This window comes from Corella eumyota, chromosome 6, assembly GCF_963082875.1.
Source record: "Corella eumyota chromosome 6, kaCorEumy4.1, whole genome shotgun sequence".
Lineage (NCBI taxonomy): Eukaryota > Metazoa > Chordata > Ascidiacea > Phlebobranchia > Corellidae > Corella > Corella eumyota.
In genome coordinates, this window is record NC_137495.1 from 13,921,901 (window position 1) to 13,942,359 (window position 20,459).

The 20,459-nt window shown below is 33.3% G+C and overlaps 2 protein-coding genes across 2 annotated transcripts in view; both read right to left on the reverse strand.

Moving 5' to 3' along the window:
• The window catches only part of LOC145755905 (NADPH--cytochrome P450 reductase-like), an 18,401-nt gene extending 4,508 nt beyond the window's left edge, over positions 1-13,893 (reverse strand). Inside the window, exons 1-14 of the mRNA XM_082572139.1 lie at positions 13,736-13,893; positions 13,053-13,116; positions 12,227-12,344; positions 10,510-10,670; positions 8,758-8,882; positions 8,220-8,414; positions 7,370-7,486; positions 4,967-5,085; positions 4,118-4,299; positions 3,467-3,616; positions 2,671-2,828; positions 1,328-1,528; positions 682-825; positions 1-124 (exon numbers count right to left, since the gene is read on the reverse strand). Of these exons, the coding sequence (XP_082428265.1) occupies positions 1-124; positions 682-825; positions 1,328-1,528; positions 2,671-2,828; positions 3,467-3,616; positions 4,118-4,299; positions 4,967-5,085; positions 7,370-7,486; positions 8,220-8,414; positions 8,758-8,882; positions 10,510-10,670; positions 12,227-12,344; positions 13,053-13,116; positions 13,736-13,875 (1,998 nt within the window). The 5' untranslated portion in view covers positions 13,876-13,893. The remainder of the gene's footprint in view (positions 125-681; positions 826-1,327; positions 1,529-2,670; positions 2,829-3,466; positions 3,617-4,117; positions 4,300-4,966; positions 5,086-7,369; positions 7,487-8,219; positions 8,415-8,757; positions 8,883-10,509; positions 10,671-12,226; positions 12,345-13,052; positions 13,117-13,735) is intronic.
• Positions 13,894-18,127: 4,234 nt separating this feature from the next.
• Positions 18,128-20,001, reverse strand: LOC145755906 (uncharacterized). Its single transcript, XM_082572140.1, has 5 exons — positions 19,858-20,001; positions 19,011-19,739; positions 18,704-18,758; positions 18,440-18,608; positions 18,128-18,260 (listed from the first exon to the last, which is right to left on the reverse strand). Exons 1-5 carry the CDS (start codon positions 19,999-20,001, stop codon positions 18,128-18,130), a joined length of 1,230 nt encoding a protein of 409 aa, XP_082428266.1.
• Between the last annotated feature and the right edge of the window lie 458 nt (positions 20,002-20,459).

Below are 20,459 nucleotides of genomic sequence, written 5' to 3' on the forward strand. Positions count from 1 at the left end.
ATATCTTCCCTTGTTCATCAAACCTTTCACAAAATCGACCGCTTGCTGATGAGTTTTATTTCCCATCTCTTGGCAAATATTCACAATTGCATCTTGAACATCTCTAGCCATATGACGCGCGTCACTAAAAAAATCAAACATTAAAAAAAATTAGTTTAAAAATTTTTTAGAAATTTTAGAGGATAACACTACATAAGGTCCTAGGTTTGATCCCTACTGCTTTTTGTGTACCGCTCTTAAGTAAGGTACTATAAACCGGCAGCACCAGACATGAGGTCAAGAGTTCAATCCCCACTGATCTCATGCTGTAGCGCCCTTAAGTAAGGCGCTATAAACGGTATAAACTCCTGCTGAGCCAGCACTTAATTAGCAGTATAATTATCGGGCAATTATAATCTATAATATCCCTAACTGCCACAGGCAACTCAAGACTTGGTCAGAGTAACTGATGTTATTCTATATTTAAGTTGCGCATTGGACTTTCCCACATCGAGGATAAAGATATATACAAAAAAAAAATGGCATACATTTTTGCTGAGCAAACCGAATCAGCAAATTAGTTGGTGGGCAATTATAAAAAATTATATCCAAGAAAAAAGATCTTGATGTTAAGTCAAGCTTCCTACATCAAAAAATAAATATAAAAAGCTAAAATTTTACTAATTTTCAGATTTGACTCACCCGCATACGTAGATATGTCCTTGCTTATTGATAATATCCCAAACTGACTGCTTGTGCTCAGAGATTAAATGTTGGACATAAACTTTCTTGTCACTATCTCGAGAAAATGCGAGATTTAATTCACCCAGAACTCCTTCTTTCTCCCTGGAAGTAAAAACAAATACGAGTGAAAATTAGGAGAAAAAAAAATGAAGGAACAGAAAATGAAAGAACAGAACAAAAAAGAAACAGACAAAAAAAAAACAGAAAATGATTCTTTTTTTGTATAAATCTTTATCCTCGCTGTGGAAGGTCGATTATACGAACTAAACATAAAGTTACCCAGTCCCGAGTTGCCAGTGGCAGTTTGGGATATTATAGATTATAATTGCCCGATAATTATTCTGCTGATTAAGTGCTGGCTCAGCAGGAGTTTATATCGTTTATAGTGCCTTACTCAAAGGCGCTACAGCATAAGATCAGTAGGAATCAAACCAAGGACCTTTTGTATGATAGGAAAGTGTTCTGACCACTAAATCAAGCCGCCGGCAAGAAAAATTAAGAAACAAAAAATAAACTAACAGAAAAAAGGAAAAAATGCACAAAATATAAAATACTAAAACATTGTTTAACGTTTTAAATTTCTTTTTAATTTATGAAATTTTACCAATTTCTGAGCTCCTCTTGGTAAATAAAATCCTCGTCTTTCTTCCTGCATCCAAAGTAGAGAACCGTTCTTCCAACCTCCTTACCCATCTTCCTGTTGTGCTCCCGGTCTTGTATAAACCCAATAAATGGGGCTAACCCCGTCCCAGGCCCAACCATCAACACTGGATGGCTCACTTTGAACGGCAAACGAAACTGGGATCTTAAAAAAAAGGTTGTTAAAAATTTAAAATTTTTTTTTTATTTCTACAGCGTGAAGTAGTGGTTTAAACACTTATTTTTACTATTTTTAACTACATGTAGTTCTAGTTTTAATTCCCACTGCTGGCATGTTGTAGCATCCCTAAGTAAGACCTGAGATCCTGGGTTTAATTCCCACTGCTGGCATGTTGTAACATCCTTCAGTAAAACCTGCGATCCTGGGTTTGATTCCCACTGCTGGCATGTTGTAACATCCTTGAGTAAAACCTGAGATCCTGGGTTTGATTCCCACTGCTCGCATGTTGTAACATCCTTGAATAAGACTTGAGATCCTGATTTTGATTCCCACTGCTGGCATGTTGTAGCATTCTTGAGTAAGACCTGAGATCCTGGGTTTGATTTCCACTGCTGGCATGTTGTAGCATCCTTAAGTAAGACCTGAGATCCTGGGTTTGATTCCCACTACTGGCATGTTGTAGCATCCTTAAGTAAGACTTGAGATCCTGGGTTTGATTCCCACTGCTGGCATGTTGTAGCATCCTTGAGTAAAACCTAAAACCCTGGGTTTAATTCCCACTGCTGGCATGTTGTAGCATCCTTGAGTAAAACCTAAAACCCTGGGTTTAATTCCCACTGCTGGCATGTTGTAGCATCCTTAAGTAAAACCTAAAATCCTGGGTTTAATTGCCACTGCTGGCATGTAGTTGCATCCTTGAGTAAGACTTGAGATCCTGGGTTTGATTCTCACTGCTGGCATGTTGTAACATTCTTAAGTAAGACCTGAGATCCCGGGTTTGATTCCCACTGCTGGCATGTTGTAGGATCCTTGGGTAAAACCTGAGATCCTGGGTTTGATTCCCACTGCTGGCATGTTGTAACATTCTTAAGTAAGACATGAGATCCCGGGTTTGATTCCCACTGCTGGCATGTTGTAGGATCCTTGGGTAAAACCTGAGATCCTGGGTTTGATTCCCACTGCTGGCATGATGTAGCATCTTAAGGTAAGACTTAAGATCCTGGGTTTGATTCCTACTGCTGGCATGTTGTAGCATCCTTAAGAAAAACCTGAGATCCTGGGTTTGATTCTCAAGTTGTTATTCCGAGCTTAAACTTTAAACTCTTACAGGACCTCTAAAAACTTACTTTCTGATATAAATCGGCACCCGAGGTTGTGAAAGATTTTCCTCCACACGAGGGATCTTGTCTTTCAACCAATTTGTAGTCACCCCCAAATTAATCCTCCCATTCGTGGTCCCGTATTCAACCACAACGGCACAGATATGAATGCTGGTTGGATGAGCCTAAAAATTAAATAAAAATTATTCGTTGGTCCTGTCATTTTACTAATTTCTCAAAACAAAAAAAAAATAAATAAAATTTAAAAAAATTTTTAAATACGGCCTATCTAAATACTTAAAAAGTAAAAATTATCTAATATAATATGGCTAAATTTTGCTTTTCATGCTAAGTTTGTTTTCTGCAAAAAAAATTCTAAAAAAAGTACAACAAACGGCTCAGAGAAGACAAAATAAGGTCATTTTCTATGTCTGCCAGCATATGATCTTACGATGATGACGTCGTGCGTCACGTGACTCGCGAGCGTAGGGATTTTCCCTATTTACAACATTTACGTTTAAATCCCGATATCTCAAAAACTACTTAACCAATTTTTAAAATAATGGTATCCTCGTGCAAGTTGGAAAAATTCCAACATAATTAAAAAAGAAACTCTGCGACCGAACCATCTCTTTAAATTTGGGTTGAAAATACTTAAATTTAGGTTAAAAATACTTAAATTTGGGTTGAAAATACTGTTTTTAACCTTATGTCAAATTTTAGAAATTTGTCCGTCATCCAAACAAAAAAGTAAAAATATTTAAATTAACATTTTTTTAATTTTTAAAACTTAAAATTTTTTTTAAAATTTTTGTTTTCTAACCTTAGGTGAACTGGCGATGGAATAATATCTGGCTTGCAATCTAGGCAAAAGTTCACAAATATGGTCCATAGGTGGCAGGCAAGAGGGCAAATCATCGAGAATTTGAAGCAGAGTCCGACGGGAATCAATCACCCATTCTTGATATTTGTGCTACAAAATATTCCAAATTATTTATCCTCGATGTAACAACTTTTTGAACTAAAATAATTGCTATACATCCTTAAATAAGACCTGTGGTTCAGGGTTTGATTTCCACTGCTAGCATGTTGTAGCATCTTTGAGTAAGACCTGAGATCCTGTGTTTGATTCCTATTGCTAGCATGTTGTGCCATTCTAAAGTAAGCTCTGAGAACTTGGGTTTGATACCCACTGCTAGCATGTTGTGGCACTCTTAAGTCAGACCTGAGATCCTGCGTTTGATTCCCACCGCTGGCATGTTGTAGCACTCTTAAGTCAGACCTGAGATCCTGCGTTTGATTCTCACTGCTGGCATGTTATAACATCCTTAAGTAAGCTCTGAGGTCTTGGGTTTGATTCCCACTGCTGGCATGTTGTAGCACCCTTGAGTAAGACCTGAGATCCTGTGTTTGATACCCACTGCTGGCATGTTGTAACATCCTTACGTAAAGTTAAAAAACAAAATCTTTAAACCTTTCCATCAGGTGTAGCAGAAGAGAGAAGTTTAAGAAACTCCTTGTCCTCTTCATTGGAGCAATATTCAGCAAACTCGTGTAAAACATTTGTCCTCGGAGGGTTATTAATGTCCAAATAATGAAGTAAAGCTGTTCTGTAGGTAGTAGGGCAGGGAAATGGATGCCTTTTACTCGAATCCTCTGTAAAATAGAAATTTATTTTGGTCAATTTTGGTAACAGTTAACGACAAAAGTTTTGGGTGGAAAAAACTTAAAATTGGGTCAAAAATACTAAAATTTGAGTCAAAAATACTTAAATTTGGGTTAAAAATACTTGAATTTGGATCAAAAATACTCAATTTTGGGTCAAAATCATAAAATTTGAGTCGAAAATACTAAAATTTGGATCAAAAATACTGAAATTTGGGTCAAAATCATAAAATTTGGGTCGAAAATACTGAAATTTGGGTCAAAAATACTAAAATTTGGGTCAAAAATACTCAAATTTGGGTCAAAATCATAAAATTTGGGTCGAAAATACTAAAATTTGGGTCAAAATACTCAAATTTGGGTCAAAAATACTGAAATTTGGTAAAAAACCTAAAAAAAATTTAAAACTAAATTTTTTTTCAATTTTGATGAAAGTAAAAAAATTCTAATTTTAATTTTCGAAATAAGGTCACAATTCTTAATTAGTATTTGGCCTAGATAATTTACTCACACACCACAAATGGCAGTTTTATTTGTTCTGTAGGTTTATAAATTGAATGTTTTATTTAAATCGGCCACTAAGCTTCATTATATATAGATGGGTAAAAACAATTTTTTTGAAATTTTTTAAAATATTTTTCTCAAAAACTGAACTTACCGTCAACATTGTCAAGAGAAAACAGGGTTTCCAAATCAATTTCCAAGCGTTTCCCAAGTTTTTCAACAACAGCGGCATCATTCGTAGGATAAATTGCAACATGGTCACCAGCCTCATATCTAAATTGTTACTCATTGTTAAACAAGTCTTACATTGTTACTCATTGTTATAAATATCAACCATTGTTACTCATTGTTAAACAAGTCTTACATTGTTACTCATTGTTAAACAAGTCTTACATTGGTACTCATTGTTATAAATATCAACCATTGTTACACATTGTTAAACAAGTCTTACATTGTTACTCATTGTTATAAATATCAACCATTGTTACACATTGTTAAACAAGTCTTACATTGTTACTCATTGTTAAATAAGTCTCACATTGTTACTCATTGTTATAAATATCAACCAGTGTTACTTATTGTTAAACAAGTCTTACATTGTTACTCATTGTTAAACAAGTCTTACATTGTTACTCATTGTTGAATAAGTCTCACATTGTTACTCATTGTTATAAATATCAACCATTGTTACTCATTGGTAAACAAGTCTTACATTGTTACTCATTGTTAAACAAGTCTTACATTGTTACTCATTGTTAAACAAGTCTTACATTGTTACTCATTGTTAAACAAGTCTTACATTGTTACTCATTGTTAAACAAGTCTTACATTGTTACTCATTGTTAAATAAGTCTTACATTGGTACTCATTGTTATAAATATCAACCATTGTTACTCATTGTTAAACAAGTCTTACATTGTTACTCATTGTTAAATAAGTCTTACATTGGTACTCATTGTTATAAATATCAACCATTGTTACTCATTGTTAAACAAGTCTTACATTGTTACTCATTGTTAAACAAGTCTTACATTGGTACTCATTGTTATAAATATCAACCATTGTTACACATTGTTAAACAAGTCTTACATTGTTACTCATTGTTATAAATATCAACCATTGTTACACATTGTTAAACAAGTCTTACATTGTTACTCATTGTTAAATAAGTCTCACATTGTTACTCATTGTTATAAATATCAACCAGTGTTACTTATTGTTAAACAAGTCTTACATTGTTACTCATTGTTAAACAAGTCTTACATTGTTACTCATTGTTGAATAAGTCTCACATTGTTACTCATTGTTATAAATATCAACCATTGTTACTCATTGGTAAACAAGTCTTACATTGTTACTCATTGTTAAACAAGTCTTACATTGTTACTCATTGTTAAACAAGTCTTACATTGTTACTCATTGTTAAACAAGTCTTACATTGTTACTCATTGTTAAACAAGTCTTACATTGTTACTCATTGTTAAATAAGTCTTACATTGGTACTCATTGTTATAAATATCAACCATTGTTACTCATTGTTAAACAAGTCTTACATTGTTACTCATTGTTAAATAAGTCTTACATTGGTACTCATTGTTATAAATATCAACCATTGTTACTCATTGTTAAACAAGTCTTACATTGTTACTCATTGTTAAATAAGTCTCACATTGTTACTCATTGTTATAAATATCAACCATTGTTACTCATTGTTAAACAAGTCTTACATTGTTACTCATTGTTAAATAAGTCTTACATTGTTACTCATTGTTAAACAAGTCTTACATTGTTACTCATTGTTAAACAAGTCTTACATTGTTACTCATTGTTAAACAAGTCTTACATTGTTACTCATTGTTAAACAAGTCTTACATTGTTACTCATTGTTAAACAAGTCTTACATTGTTACTCATTGTTAAACAAGTCTTACATTGTTACTCATTGTTAAACAAGTCTTACATTGTTACTCATTGTTAAATAAGTCTTACATTGTTACTCATTGTTATTAATATCAACCATTGTTACACATATTTTTAAGTAATTTATCCTTGATGTAAAAAAGTCGACTTCACGACCTAAACAAAGGGTAACATCAGTTACCCCGGCCCTAGTTTTGGTGTTACGTTGCCAATGGAAATATTGTAATAATGCCCATTATGTTACAGCATGAGAGCAGGAGGGATCGAACTCAGGACCTTATGTTATTAAGCCAAGTGTTCTAACTGCCACAAGATGTCGCTTTTTAGACATTTTTGTTGTCCACTTTACAACATTTTTGTCTCACTGACACTTTATACTTTGTTAATTGTAAGTTGGGTTCAATCCCCACTCTCATGCTGTAGCGCCCTTAAGTAAGGCACTATAAACAGTATAAACTTCTGCTAAGCCAACACTTAATCAGCAGCATAATTATTGGGCAAATATGATCTACATAATATTTCAAACTGTTACAAGCAACTCGAGACTGGGTCAGGGTAACTGATGTTACTCTATGTTTAAGCCATTAAGTTGGCCTTCTACATAAATCTAAAAAAAGTTATTAAAGATTATTTTCGACCTTATTTTGGTTCCTGTAATATCAAATTCAATATGCAAACAAGATCGATCCCCTCCTTTATGCAATTCTCGATTCACTAAAACTTGAGACAAGTATGGGTTCTTGGCATCATAAGGTCTGCAAATTGAATTGAAATTATTATTTTTTAAGAGGTATGTTAACTTAAAGGCCTTAATATTAGTGATGTGCCGATCAAAATGGTGATCGTAAATCGTCGATTTTTGAAGGTATTTTGCGATCACCCGATCAAGGTCCAAAATCGGCAGATCGGTAATTACGTCACAAATAAACACGCACTTTACATGCCTTAACCACATAGATTTCCATAAACTTTTACAGCGCTTTATTTCCGTGCTGGTAAAATTGTTTTTAGTTCTTGTAAATGATACTGAATATTAAGGTTAAATATTTAAACTTGTGAATAAGTAGAAGTGTTTAACATACAAGGTCAATTTTTTTTTGTATTTAGTGACGATAAAGTTACCGATTGTTCGGTCACGTTATCCGATCGTGATCTGATCTGACCAAAATAAATATTACGATTACGAGCCGATTTCGATTATAAAAAACGGCGATCGGCACATCACTTAATATTCACAAGTAACTATGAACCCTGCCCAACTAAGACAATTTTCCCCCTGATACGTCCCCCCTTTAGGGAAATACCCTTCAATTATTTAAAAATATATAAAATTTCAAAAATATATAAAATGTTGTTTTAAAAGTTAGGATTTTGGAGATGAGTCAGTTTAGTAAAAAATTACATCGAGGATAAACATAAAAAAATAAAAGTTTTAAATGGACAATAATATGTTGAAACTTATTATACACAAAATAAAATAAAACTTACGGTCTTTGGTTTTTATAAGAATGAAGCCTAGCAGCCTCTCCAGAATAGATCGTGTTTTTGTCAACTTCGTCCGCTTCAAACTTCTTGAAATTATAGGCGCGGAAAGATTGATCTTCCGCGGAAGCCTCAACTCCAAATTTCTGGCAGACTGACGGCCAGAATCCTTCTTTCCAAGTTACAAAATCTTCTTCGATACTAAAAACAAGTTTTTAATAAAAAAATTATTTAACAAAAAAAAATAAACCGGCAGCGTGGTGTAGTGGTAAGAACACTTGCTACACAATATGAGGTCCAGGGTTTAATCCCCACTGTTCTCATGATGTAGCGCTCTTGATTAAGGCGCTATAAACAGTATAAACCCCTGCTAAGCCAGCACTTAATCAGGAGCATAATTACCGGCAATAATAATCTATAATATTCCAAACTGCTAAAGAAAAAAAATATAAAATAAAAAAAAAAATTCAAGACTGAAAAAAAAAATTTAAAAAAATAAAATCTTTTATTATTGGTCAATTCCTAATAAATAAAATATTTTTACTTGGTATCATCATCTCCAAGACCAAGTTGATAAATTCGTTCACCTCCTAATTCCTCCATTCTCTTGTCCAAATAAATTCCCATCGAGTTGTAATGCTCGTAAGTTTTATTCCCCAGACCAAATACCTAAAAATTTTAATTTAAAGTTATTTAAAGCAATAAGATCTTACTTAATGATGTTACAACATGTCAGCAGTGGGAATCAAACCCAGGATTTCAGGTCTTATTTAATGATGATACAACATGCCAGCAGTAGGAATCAAACCCAGGATCTTAAGTCCCACTTAAGGATGCTACAACATGCCAGTAGTGGGAATCAAACCCAGGATCTCAGGTCTTACTTAAGAATATTACAACATGCCAGCAGTGGAAATCAAACCCAGGATCTCAGGTCTTACTTAAGAATATTACAACATGCCAGCAGTGGGAATCAAACCCAGGATCTCAGGTCTTACTTAAGAATGTAACAACATGCCAAAAGTGGGAATCAAACCCGAGATCTCTAGTTTTACTCAAGGATGCTACAACATGCCAGCAGTGGGAATCAAACCCAGGATCTCAGGTCTTACTTAAGAATATTACAACATGCCAGCAGTGGGAATCAAACCCAGGATCTCAGGTCTTACTTAAGAATGTAACAACATGCCAAAAGTGGGAATCAAACCCGAGATCTCTAGTTTTACTCAAGGATGCTACAACATGCCAGCAGTGGGAATCAAACCCAGGATCTCAGGTCTTACTTAAGAATGTAACAACATGCCAAAAGTGGGAATCAAACCCGAGATCTCTAGTTTTACTCAAGGATGCTACAACATGCCAGCAGTGGGAATCAAACCCAGGATCTCAGGTCTTACTTAAGAGTGTAACAACATGCCAGCAGTGGAAATCAAACCCAGGATCTCATGTCTTACTTAAGAATGTAACAACATGCCTAAAGTGGGAATCAAACCTGAGATCTCTAGTTTTACTCAAGGATGCTACAACATGCCAGCAGTGGAAATCAAACCCGGGATCTCGGGCCTTACACAAATGCTACAAAATGCCAGCAGTGGGAATCAAACCCAGGATCTCAGGTCTTACTTAAGAATGTTACAACATGCCAGCAGTGGGAATCAAACCCAGGATCTCAGGTCTTACTTAAGAATGTTACAACATGCCAGCAGTGGAAATCAAACCCAAGACCTCAGGGTCACCCAAAGATGCTACAACATGCCAGCAGTGGAAATCAAACCCGGGATCTCAGGCCTTACACGAATGCTACAAAATGCCAGCAGTGGGAATCAAACCCAGGATCTCAGGTCTTACTTAAGAATGTTACAACATGCCAACAGTAGAAATCAAATTAAGGATCTTAGGTCTTACTTAAGGATACTATAACATGCAAGCAGTGAGAATCAAACCCAGGATCTCTAGTTTTACTCAATGATGCTACAACATGCCAGCAGTGAAAATCAAACCCAGGATCCTAGGTCTTACTTAAGAATGCTACAACATGCCAGAAATGGGAATCAAACCCAGGATCCTAGGTCTTACTTGAGAATGCTACAACATGCCAGAAGTGGGAATCAAACCCAAGATCTCAGGGTCACCCAAGGATGCTACAACATGCCAGTAGTGGGAATCAAACCCAACATCTCAGGCCTTACTTAAGAATGCTACAACATGCCAGCAATGGGAATCAAACCCAGGAATGGGAATCAAACCCAAATTTCTTAGAGCAATGGGTATCAAACCCAAATTTCTTAGAACTTACCGCAAATTTAATTCCATCTAGTTGAGTTTCTCCGTTCTTTAGCCAGTCATAAAAATCTTGAGCATTATCGGTTGGATCTCCTTCACCATATGTTGCCATACAGAAAATCACCAACGAATTCTCTATTTCCGTCAACTTGGCTAAATCGTCCAATTCAATTTCTAAAAACCATTTAAAAATTGAATAAATTAAAATTTTAAGCGCAAAAACATAAAACAAAAATTGGCTTTTTTGGTACACGGTTATGCAAATGCTTAGGCTAGTAGCGCAAACGCGATTTTGTTAGTTAAAGCTATATTTTATTGATAAAAAGCAACATGGATAAAATTAAAATGTAGAATAAAATTTGAATAGTTTTTAGTTAGTAAGTAAAATCCGGCAGCGTGGTGTAGTGGTAAGAACACTTGCTACACCACATATGAGGTCGTGGGTTCAATACCCACTGCTTCCATGCTGTAGCATCTTTGAGTAAGGCGCTATAAACGATATAAACTCCTGCTGAGTCAGCACTTAATCAGCAGCATAATTATCGGGCAATTATAATCTATAATATCCCAAACTGCCACAGGCAACTCGAGACTCGGTCGAAGTAACTTATCTTACTCTATGGTTAAGTTGCGCATTCGACTTTCCCACATCGAGGATAAAGATATATACAAAAAAAATACGAGTTTAATCAATTTTAAAACGGCAGTTAAGCTGTCTGACCGACGGACACTTTGAAACATGCCAAACCACAAGTTTACAGTAAAATATAGGCGGACAGTCTGACATAAACTGTCATTTAATCTAGTATTGGCCGTATTAATTGGGTTAATGTCAATTTAAATGTGTAATTTAACAAAAAATCACCTACAAATATCTGTAAGACAGTAAAAATGCCAAATTGTATGACTTAAATTTTTTAGACGGCCGAATAAAAATAAAGCATTACAGGTTTGTTCGAACACAATTAATTCTGTTTGTGTATAAGTGGTGTGTTTTTTGTATCTTTATCCTCGATGTGGGAAGGTCAAATGCGCAACTTAAACATAAGTAACATCAGTTAATCCGACCCAGTCTCGAGTTGCCTTTAGCAGTTTGGGACATTATAAATTATAATTGCCCGATAATTAGGCTGCTGATTAAGTGTCGGCTCAGCAGGAGTTCATACCGTTTATAGCGCCATACTTATGGGCGCTACAGCTTGTGAGCGGCGGGGATTAAACCTACGACATCATGGTGGTGTAGCAAGTGTTCTTACCACTACACTACGCTGCCGGCGTAACTTATTTTTTAAACCCTACATGGTAATATCCTTACTTATAATTTGTGTTTTTCATGCAATAAACAATAGAAAAACAGCTTGTTTAGCGTTAAACAGGAAGTTTTATAAAAAGAACAATATAAAAAGCAGGAAGTTTCATAAAAGGAAGTTTAAAAATGCCATATTAAGTTAGTTATTAATATTTGTTGTGCCAATACTTGCAATAAGATGTTTTATAACTAAAGCAATAACAAGTTTAAGCCTGACAAAATAAACATTTCAATAAAAAGGTTAATGTGCTAAATGGCCATGGAAACAAGACTGGGTTTTGGATAAAAAATTAGCCCGAAGTCCAATAAAAAGTCCGGCTTTAAAAAAAAAATTTTTTTTAAAAAAAAAATTTTTTTTTAAATGAAAAATTTAAAAAAAAAACTTTTTGATGAAATTTTTAGAAAAAATTATAGAAAATACCTTCTGGGTCGAGTACCAGTGCTTTCATGCCGTATCTTTGTGCGTCTTTAGCCAATCTGCCTGAAAATTCTTCGGCTGTACCAGTTTGGGAGCCATACAATATTGCTATATTGCGATTCTGTAAATAGTTATGGATTTTTTAACATTTTTTTGAATTATTTTTTTTTAATATTTATTTATCCTCGATGTAAGAAGATTAGTTGTATTCACGATTTAAACATAAAGTAACATCAGTTACCCCGACCCAGTCTCGAGTTGCCTGTGGCAGTTTGAAATAATATTGATTATAATTGCCCGATAATTATACTGCTGATTAGGTGCTGGCTCAGCAGAAGTTTTTACCGTTTATAGCGCCTCATTTACGCGAAATAAGCTGCTATTTAACAAAATTAAAGTTTTTAAACTTGGTTGACATTCAGATTTTAGCAGTTTACATATCAGAAGAAAAGCGAACAGGTCCGAAGATAATTTTCAAAGTTAAAGACGTGCTATACACTGGCAGTGTGGTGTACTGGTAAGAACACTTACTACACCACCATAAGGTTGTGGGTTCAATCCCCACTGCTCTTATGCTGTAGCGCCCTTGAGTAAGGCGCTATTAACGATATAAACTCCTGCTAAGCTAACGGTTGGTCAGTAGCATAATTACCGGGCAATTATAATTAATAATATTCCAAAAGGCAACTCGGGACTGGGTCGGGTAACTGTTGTTAGTCCCACATTCGACCTCCCCACATCAAGGATAAATTTATATATAATTACAAAAAAGTGCCTTTTTTATTGTTTTTTAATTTAAAAAACTATTTCATTGAAAAATCATATTTACCGCTTTTTTCATTCTTGGAATAAACCCGGCCTCCATGGATTCACTTCTAACAAAAGTGGATTGCCTAAAATTTAAAAAATGCAAAAATTAAACTTTTTAGGTTTAACCCCAAATTTCATAAATAACTTTCAGTTTAAGTAATACCATTATACCTACCCTTATATACAAATAATGTTTTGTACTTATTATTTCTCAATGTGGAAATGTATACTTCACGACCTAAACATAGAGTAACATCAGTTACCCCAACCCAGTCTTGAGTTGCCTGTGGTAGTTTGAAATATTATGGAATATTTTTTTGTATATATTTGTATTATCTTTATCCTCGATGTGGGAAAGTCGAATGCGCGACCTAAACATAGAATAACATCAGTTACTCCAACCCAGTCTCGAGTATCCTCGACAATTTGAGAAATTATGGATTATTTTTTATTTTTTTATATATTTGTATTTATCTTTATCCTCAATGTGGAAAGGTCGAATGCGCGACCTAAACATAGAGTAACATCAGTTACCCCGACCCAGTTCTCGAGTTGCCTGTGGCAGTTTGAAATAATATTGATTATAATTGTTCGATAATTAAACTGACAAATTTAGAAGTTTAAATTGTTTATAGCGCCTTTTACAAAATCGCTATAAAAGGGAACCAAACTCAGAACCTTAATTTTTAAAAATAAACTTACACAACGGTCAACTTTTTAAATTCTTCATCGTTTGGTTTTTCATCTTTTTTGAAGACGAACCAGTAAACAACAAATCCGAGGATCGATGAAATAAGAAACAAATCAAAAGTTGAAATTATCGGGACCTCCTCTTCCGTCATTTTAAAATTAAAAATAAATAAATCTAAAACAAAACAACTTTTGTTGTTTAACAACTGTTTTTTATATTTATTTATCCTCAATGTAAAAAGGTCAACTTTACGACCGAAATTTAAAATGATATTTGTTACCCCAAAATCATCACCTGAAATGATTAAATTGTAAGTTTAACTAACTGACAGACAGACTGACTAAATTAACTCAAAAAATGGTAGCTCTATTGGGGTCGTCCGCAAAGTTTATGCAGAATAGGCGGAATTTTTATAACCTTACCCTAATCTCCCAGTTTGGAAAGTAGGGCAGTTTTCGACGAGATCTCGTGCGTGCAAGCGTAAAAAAAGACGTGACCGGGCGTGCACACATACTACGATATTCGATCTACGCGTGCACGCTTGATTTATGTTGGCGTGCTATACTAAAATCTGGCTTAAATATACAAGGCATCAGCATTGCGCGTACACAAATTCTTTTAAAAACCAGGCGTGCAAAACGTTAATTTTGGGCGTGCATTTTTTTCACCGAAAAAAATCTCATGCGTGCACGCTGCCCTATTTTCCAGACTGGTTAATCTCCCCCTGCAAATTCCGCCTTTTTCCGCATTTATTTTAGTACTACCCGTTTAAACCAACGAACGACGCTAATGGGGCTCCAAAAATATATATAAAATAGAAAACTACTGACTACAGCAAGTCAGATTTAAAACAACTAATATTTTAACAATTCTAAAAGTTGGTAAATTGATTTTTTAGCATTTTATTTTAGAATTAAGTTTTCTTTTAGTCTTTATAAAAACGTTGCTGCGATTGTTACGCAATTTATTTTACAAGAAATGTTAATATTTGTGATGTGACAACCACAGTTTTGCACGTACACAGTTTAGTCCGACTGTCAGAAATTCGATTTTAACTTAGGGAGAATTTTATTACTAATTCCATGTCTGATAGTCTGACATTTTGACTGATAGAAACAAACTAAGCGTGACAACCGACAGTCTGTCTGTCGAAAATTTGATTTTAACTTAGGGAGAATTTTAATACTAATTCCATGCCAGACAGTCTGACATTTTAACTAATAGAAACAAACTTAGCGTGACAACCGACAGTCTGACGTTTTTTTTTTCTGTAACATTAAAATTAAAGCATTTTTTTATTATTGCAATTTTTTAATGCGACATTAATTTTTTTAATTTCGTTTCTGATCTTATACCGGCAGATCGCCGATTTTCAGTGCTATTACGTAAGCATTTTTTTATTATTCCGTCATAATCAAATGACAAGTCACCGGCATATTACGTCATATTTTTTAAAAACAAATAAAATCAATAATTTATAAACTTAAAATTACGTTTTAAAATAAAAATTCAAAAATATTAAATAAATCGATTTTTTTCTTCGTTTTAGATTTCTAAAAATGACTTTAATTAAAAATTTAAATTGCGTCTACTAGCGGTAAATAGTTAGGGTTCGAAGTCCATTAAGAAGTAAAATGTAAGAACCGTAAAATGAAAGAAAATAAATTAAGTTTAAAAGGGGATAAAATAAATCCAGTTTAGTATAAATATAAATATTCTTGAAAAATGTTTGAGTAAATAAATTTAAAGATTTTAATTTTACATAAACTGTTTTATACATTTTTTATGATATAAAATATATAGCCAAAATTTCTTATGGTATGTGATTCAAGTTTAAAGCATTTTTTGTCGTTTTTATATAAATTTTTAAAGGTTTTCGTTACAGAATTGGCAACTCAAGGCTTAAGGACAATATTTAATATTTAACTCCTATTTGACATAGCGTAAAAATACAAAATTTAAACAAAATACGAACTTGCACAGAGTGTGTGTAATTTTTATTAATAAGACAAAAATATCCACAAAACTTAACACAGCCGTTTAGTAGCTTGTTTAGCACGAAACTTGTAAAACCGGCAGCGTGGTGTGGTAGTTCGAACAAACACGAGATCCTATGTTCGATCCCCACTGCTTTCATGCTGTAGAGCCCTTAAGTAAGGCGCTATAAACAGTATGAACTCCTGCTGAGCCAGCACTTAATTAGCAGCTTATTTTTCGGGCAATTATAATATTGTAACAAATACGCCATTTTCTTGTTTACTCCAAGTCTAATCTATTCTTTGTCACGTGTTTGCACCTGGAGTCTCGTCATTATGCCTTATCATTATCACGTGTTCTGTATCACGTGACTTGTTGGTTTAACTGTTTAATTGTAATGTATTGAGTAGTATTCGTGTTACGAGTTTGTGGACGTTGGAATTGGAATGTATTGATTAGTATTCGTGTTATTGGAATTGGAATGTATTGATTAGTATTCGTGTTACGAGTTTGTGGACGGTTGCTTGTAATCTTACGCAATAAAATATAGATACGGCTTTTTATACAAAAGAATAACAGGCAAAATCGTTACAATATCTCAAACTGCCACAGGCAACTCAAGACTGGGTCAAAGTAACTGCAGTGAACTTTGTGCGTGTTTTGGCGCTAACACTTCCTCGGGGGCTCTAAACTTGCCTTGTTATCAATGAATCACTTTTTTTATCGTTTTTGTAAAGTGCACTTTTAGTGTATGCTACTTTTGATCTGATAGTTTAGTATGATCTTTTACTTTTGTTCTAATAGTTTCGTATGATCGTTAAATTTGGATTAGGAGTATTATATTATATAGCATTTTTGTTATTGTATATATGGCGTTTAACCTGATTTTATTTGAATAAGGGGACAATAAAGTTAATAAATTGTGATTACATAATAAAATTAAGTGATTTTAAAAAAAAAAACGTTACAAAGGTCCTGCCGAGATCTCAAGAAAATGTGTTGGACGATTCGGAAATTTCTTTTAAATTGCACGAAGAAATAGAAAATTTGCTTCAGGAAAAGACTAATGAAATACACAAAAGAATAATAGAAGAAGTCAATGTACAATTAAAAAAAACAAATTGAGAATTTCATGCTAAAATGAATAATAGAGTTGAAGAGGTGGTATCTGATTTAATAACGAGATACAAAAACATAGAAACAAAGGTTAAAGTCTTCATTAGAAAGAAAACAACGAAACAATGAAGCAGCTACAAGAAGTTATACTTCAACCAAAAAAAAAAGATCAAGACCTGCAAGGTATTTTAAATGAAGCAACAATTGACGCGACAGAAGAAGCCAACAATATGTTGCAAAGCGCCAAGGTAGAGATTACCGAAACAAAGCGCCAAAGTAGATTTACAGAAGCACTAAATTTAAAAGAAAGGTGTTACTAGCAGGCTAGCAAATTGGCGGAGGGTTGTTCACCACGCTTGGACACTGTGACAGTGGACATATTCGATGGGCAGTCGTCGTGGGAGGATTTCATCGCTAGGTTTGAATTAACGGCTAAATTTAACCGTTGGTTAGAAGATTTAAAGGGTGTTAGATTGGGCCTACATCTACAAAAATCGAGTGTTATAACCAGCTTACGCCCCGAAGAAAGAAAAAACTTCTCAATTGTTCGTGCAAAGTTAAATCAAAAGTTTATTGACCAAGTATCTTTGTTGCATACACTGTAAAAAATTTTGTCTGTAATTTTACATAAAATATCTGGCAATAGAGTAGCCAGAGAAACTCTGTAAAATTAAATGAAAGACTTTTCAGTAAACTTTTTTACAAATTTGTCGGTAAAAGTATTTTACAGAAATCGTCTGTATATTTACGTGAACTTATATCAGTTCACAAACAACCTTAGTAAATAATTTTAGTAACGTGTATGTTTATTTACTATACAAACTCTGTATAATAACATACATACGACCCCATAAAACATCGTTATAACTAACATTTTTAGCTGTAAAAACTCATACAAATTTGTGAGAAATACTTGTATTGAAATTACAATAATAACAAAAACGAATAATAACGAACTTACGCAAAGAGCAATTGTTAGCTTTTAAATTTTGATTATTAAATAATTAAGAATTTACCACTATCAACAAAGGCTACCCAGGTTAGTAAATAATGTAAGAGTGTAAAGTAAATCACTTTTTTGGTAGAATTTGTTAAAAAAAGGTGCCTTCTTTAAAAAGCGTAAACTTTTATTTAATAACTAAAACTACTGGTTATGGATTTCTGTTACATTTTTAAAACTAATTTAAAAAAGCATAAACATTTAAAAACCTTTAAATCAGATAAAAAACCTGGCTAGTAAATAGTTCTATTCCATAGTAAACTTTTAAATTAATCCTCAAACATGAAAGTAATTTGTTGTATTGAATGCTTTATCCGGAATAATCCTTTATGCTGTTAAGCAAGGTAAGAACACGAGGTAATATTCCATTAATTCGTGTCTTTTTGCCTTCTGCCTGTGGACTTTTCGAAGTATGGGTTGCAGGGTTAATATCGGCGACTCCTCTGCAAAAAATAATGGAAATTAAAAGTTATTTTAAACATTTAAATCTAAAATTAACACAAACTTAACCCAACCACTTTTAAATTAAACAGATTATTTTTTTGATCAATCTTGCTCAAGTATATATAAATATTTAATAATACACTATTTAACAACTTAATAGCTCAGTTTAAATGCTTACCGTTGCAAAAATTCCATAGTAGCATTGCCTGCAACTGGATATTCCACATTAAATAAATAAAAGCAAGCAAACATTGCTGCTATTGCTTCAGCAGCATTATCTATGCACTTATCAACTACGACTCCATCAACTGATAATTGATAAACTGAAGCTGTTAGTTCAGTTACACCTAGAACAAACATATATATACAATTATTCTTTTTTTATTGAAAAACAACAATTTTGTAATATATCTACAGTATAAATTAGGTTTGATATTCTCACCATTTGCCATAATGCATGGTGTGTTTGGGATTTTCATATTTTCCAATATTTCACTCTAAATTTTAATAGATAAAATAACTTAGTTAGTTATATTTAATTGTAAAGAGCATAAAATTTGTAGTTAAAAACACAGTTTTATTTCAACCTAGCTGTTTTACAAAAATCCAATGGGATTTTTAATATTTTTATGTCACCTTTATATTTAAGACATGCATTTTAGGCCACAAAGCTCCTTAAGTTATAGTGAAAAATCTTCATTGAAGTATCCACAGATAAGTTTTAGAGTTCCCATCGATGTTGGCTGTACAAAATTCAGATTTCTTGCTTCTTCAATATCCTTAAGAATTTTAGCAATTTTAGGTTTTTTGTGTTGAATCGATCTCATAAACTTACAAATTTTTTGAGAATTTTCGCAAAAGGATTTTAGGAAATCATCTAAGGTCTTATCCATCAAAATAGAATAATGGATTTTAAAGCCATTCATTGAAAATAAAATAGGCCATTCAGATTTTAGTTTTGAAATTGAAAAAGTTGACAAATTTATAATTTCTCGGATGGAAGGGTAACATTGCTCAATTAGTTGATGAAGTTTTGAAATATCCGTTTCTTTGTTTTGATAAAAAAGAAATAAATTCATTCTTATCTCTTCAACATCTATTGAACTTTTAACAGGTTTTGGATTCCACAATTTGCACCCATAAGACTTTCTTTTCTTGCTTTCAACATTTAATGTGTTTTTTGAGCTTGAACTACTGCCACAGGAGGTGCGTTTTTCATTATAAACCCGGTTTTCTATTTGGGTAAATAACGAAGTGCTTCCATCATCATTGGTAGTGTTTCCAAAGGTTTTGTCAACAAACGGATCTGGATAACGACTAATTATTTTGTGAACCAGAATACGTATATCATTTCGTTTTGCTGGATTGCACTTATCCATAACCTCAGAGGCTAAGACACGAACTATTTCTCTTCGTTCTTTGGTTGCAGGGCGTTCACGATTTTCAAGTCGGTTTTTAATTGCAACTGAAAACTTTTCCTATGGAACGGCCAATGTGTTGCATGCTTGATCTTCATCCAGAATTTGCTTCACTTTTTCAGGTTTTGTGCGAGTCTTTGTTTCTTGGATTATTTTTATCAATTTTCTGCACTGTAACTTTAGAGATAAGTTCTTCTATCAGTTTTTCCTTTGCGAAGGGTTGAAAGTTTATATCACAATGGTCCAAAAATTGTGTGACTTCTTCTTCAATTGGAACTGTACTTGCTGTGTCATCATCTGCTTCACCTTTTTGAGAACCCATTTTATTTTATACAATATTAAATAATAAAATTGCTTGTGAAATTCGTTAAAATATAACATCTAAACTAAAAACATGTTATTTTACATTTTAAATGTCAAATTATTTAAAAACAATGCATTGTTAAGAGACAATAAATATTTAGATCCAATTTTATATGTAGTAAAAGGTTGGAAATCCAAAAACTCTTTTATCTGTAAACATCAACAATTACCTAATTTATTGTAAATTTTAAAAAGACCAAATCGAAATAAATAAAATGAATTATAGTCTCGAGTACTGTAGGGAATTGGGTCAGGAGAGTGACAGAAAGGTCCAGCAATGTATTAAAATACTTAATTAAATTCCTAGGTAAAACCTTATTCAAATAGAATTCTGGCTAACATACTTTATTGATAACAATATATATACAAAAATGGGGGCGATAATATTACATTACGTTAAATCATTTCTAAACTGAC

What these genes read in the sequence shown, in the direction of transcription:
- LOC145755906 (XM_082572140.1), bottom strand. Translation starts at nt 20,001, where the DNA reads ATGGGTTCTCAAAAAGGTGAAGCAGATGATGACACAGCAAGTACAGTT. An exon ending in TAGAAGAACTTATCTCTAAA is followed by an intron (nt 19,740 to 19,857) that starts GTTACAGTGCAG and finishes GCCGTTCCATAG; the next exon opens with GAAAAGTTTTCAGTTGCAAT. An exon ending in ACCATGCATTATGGCAAATG is followed by an intron (nt 18,609 to 18,703) that starts GTGAGAATATCA and finishes TGTTTGTTCTAG; the next exon opens with GTGTAACTGAACTAACAGCT.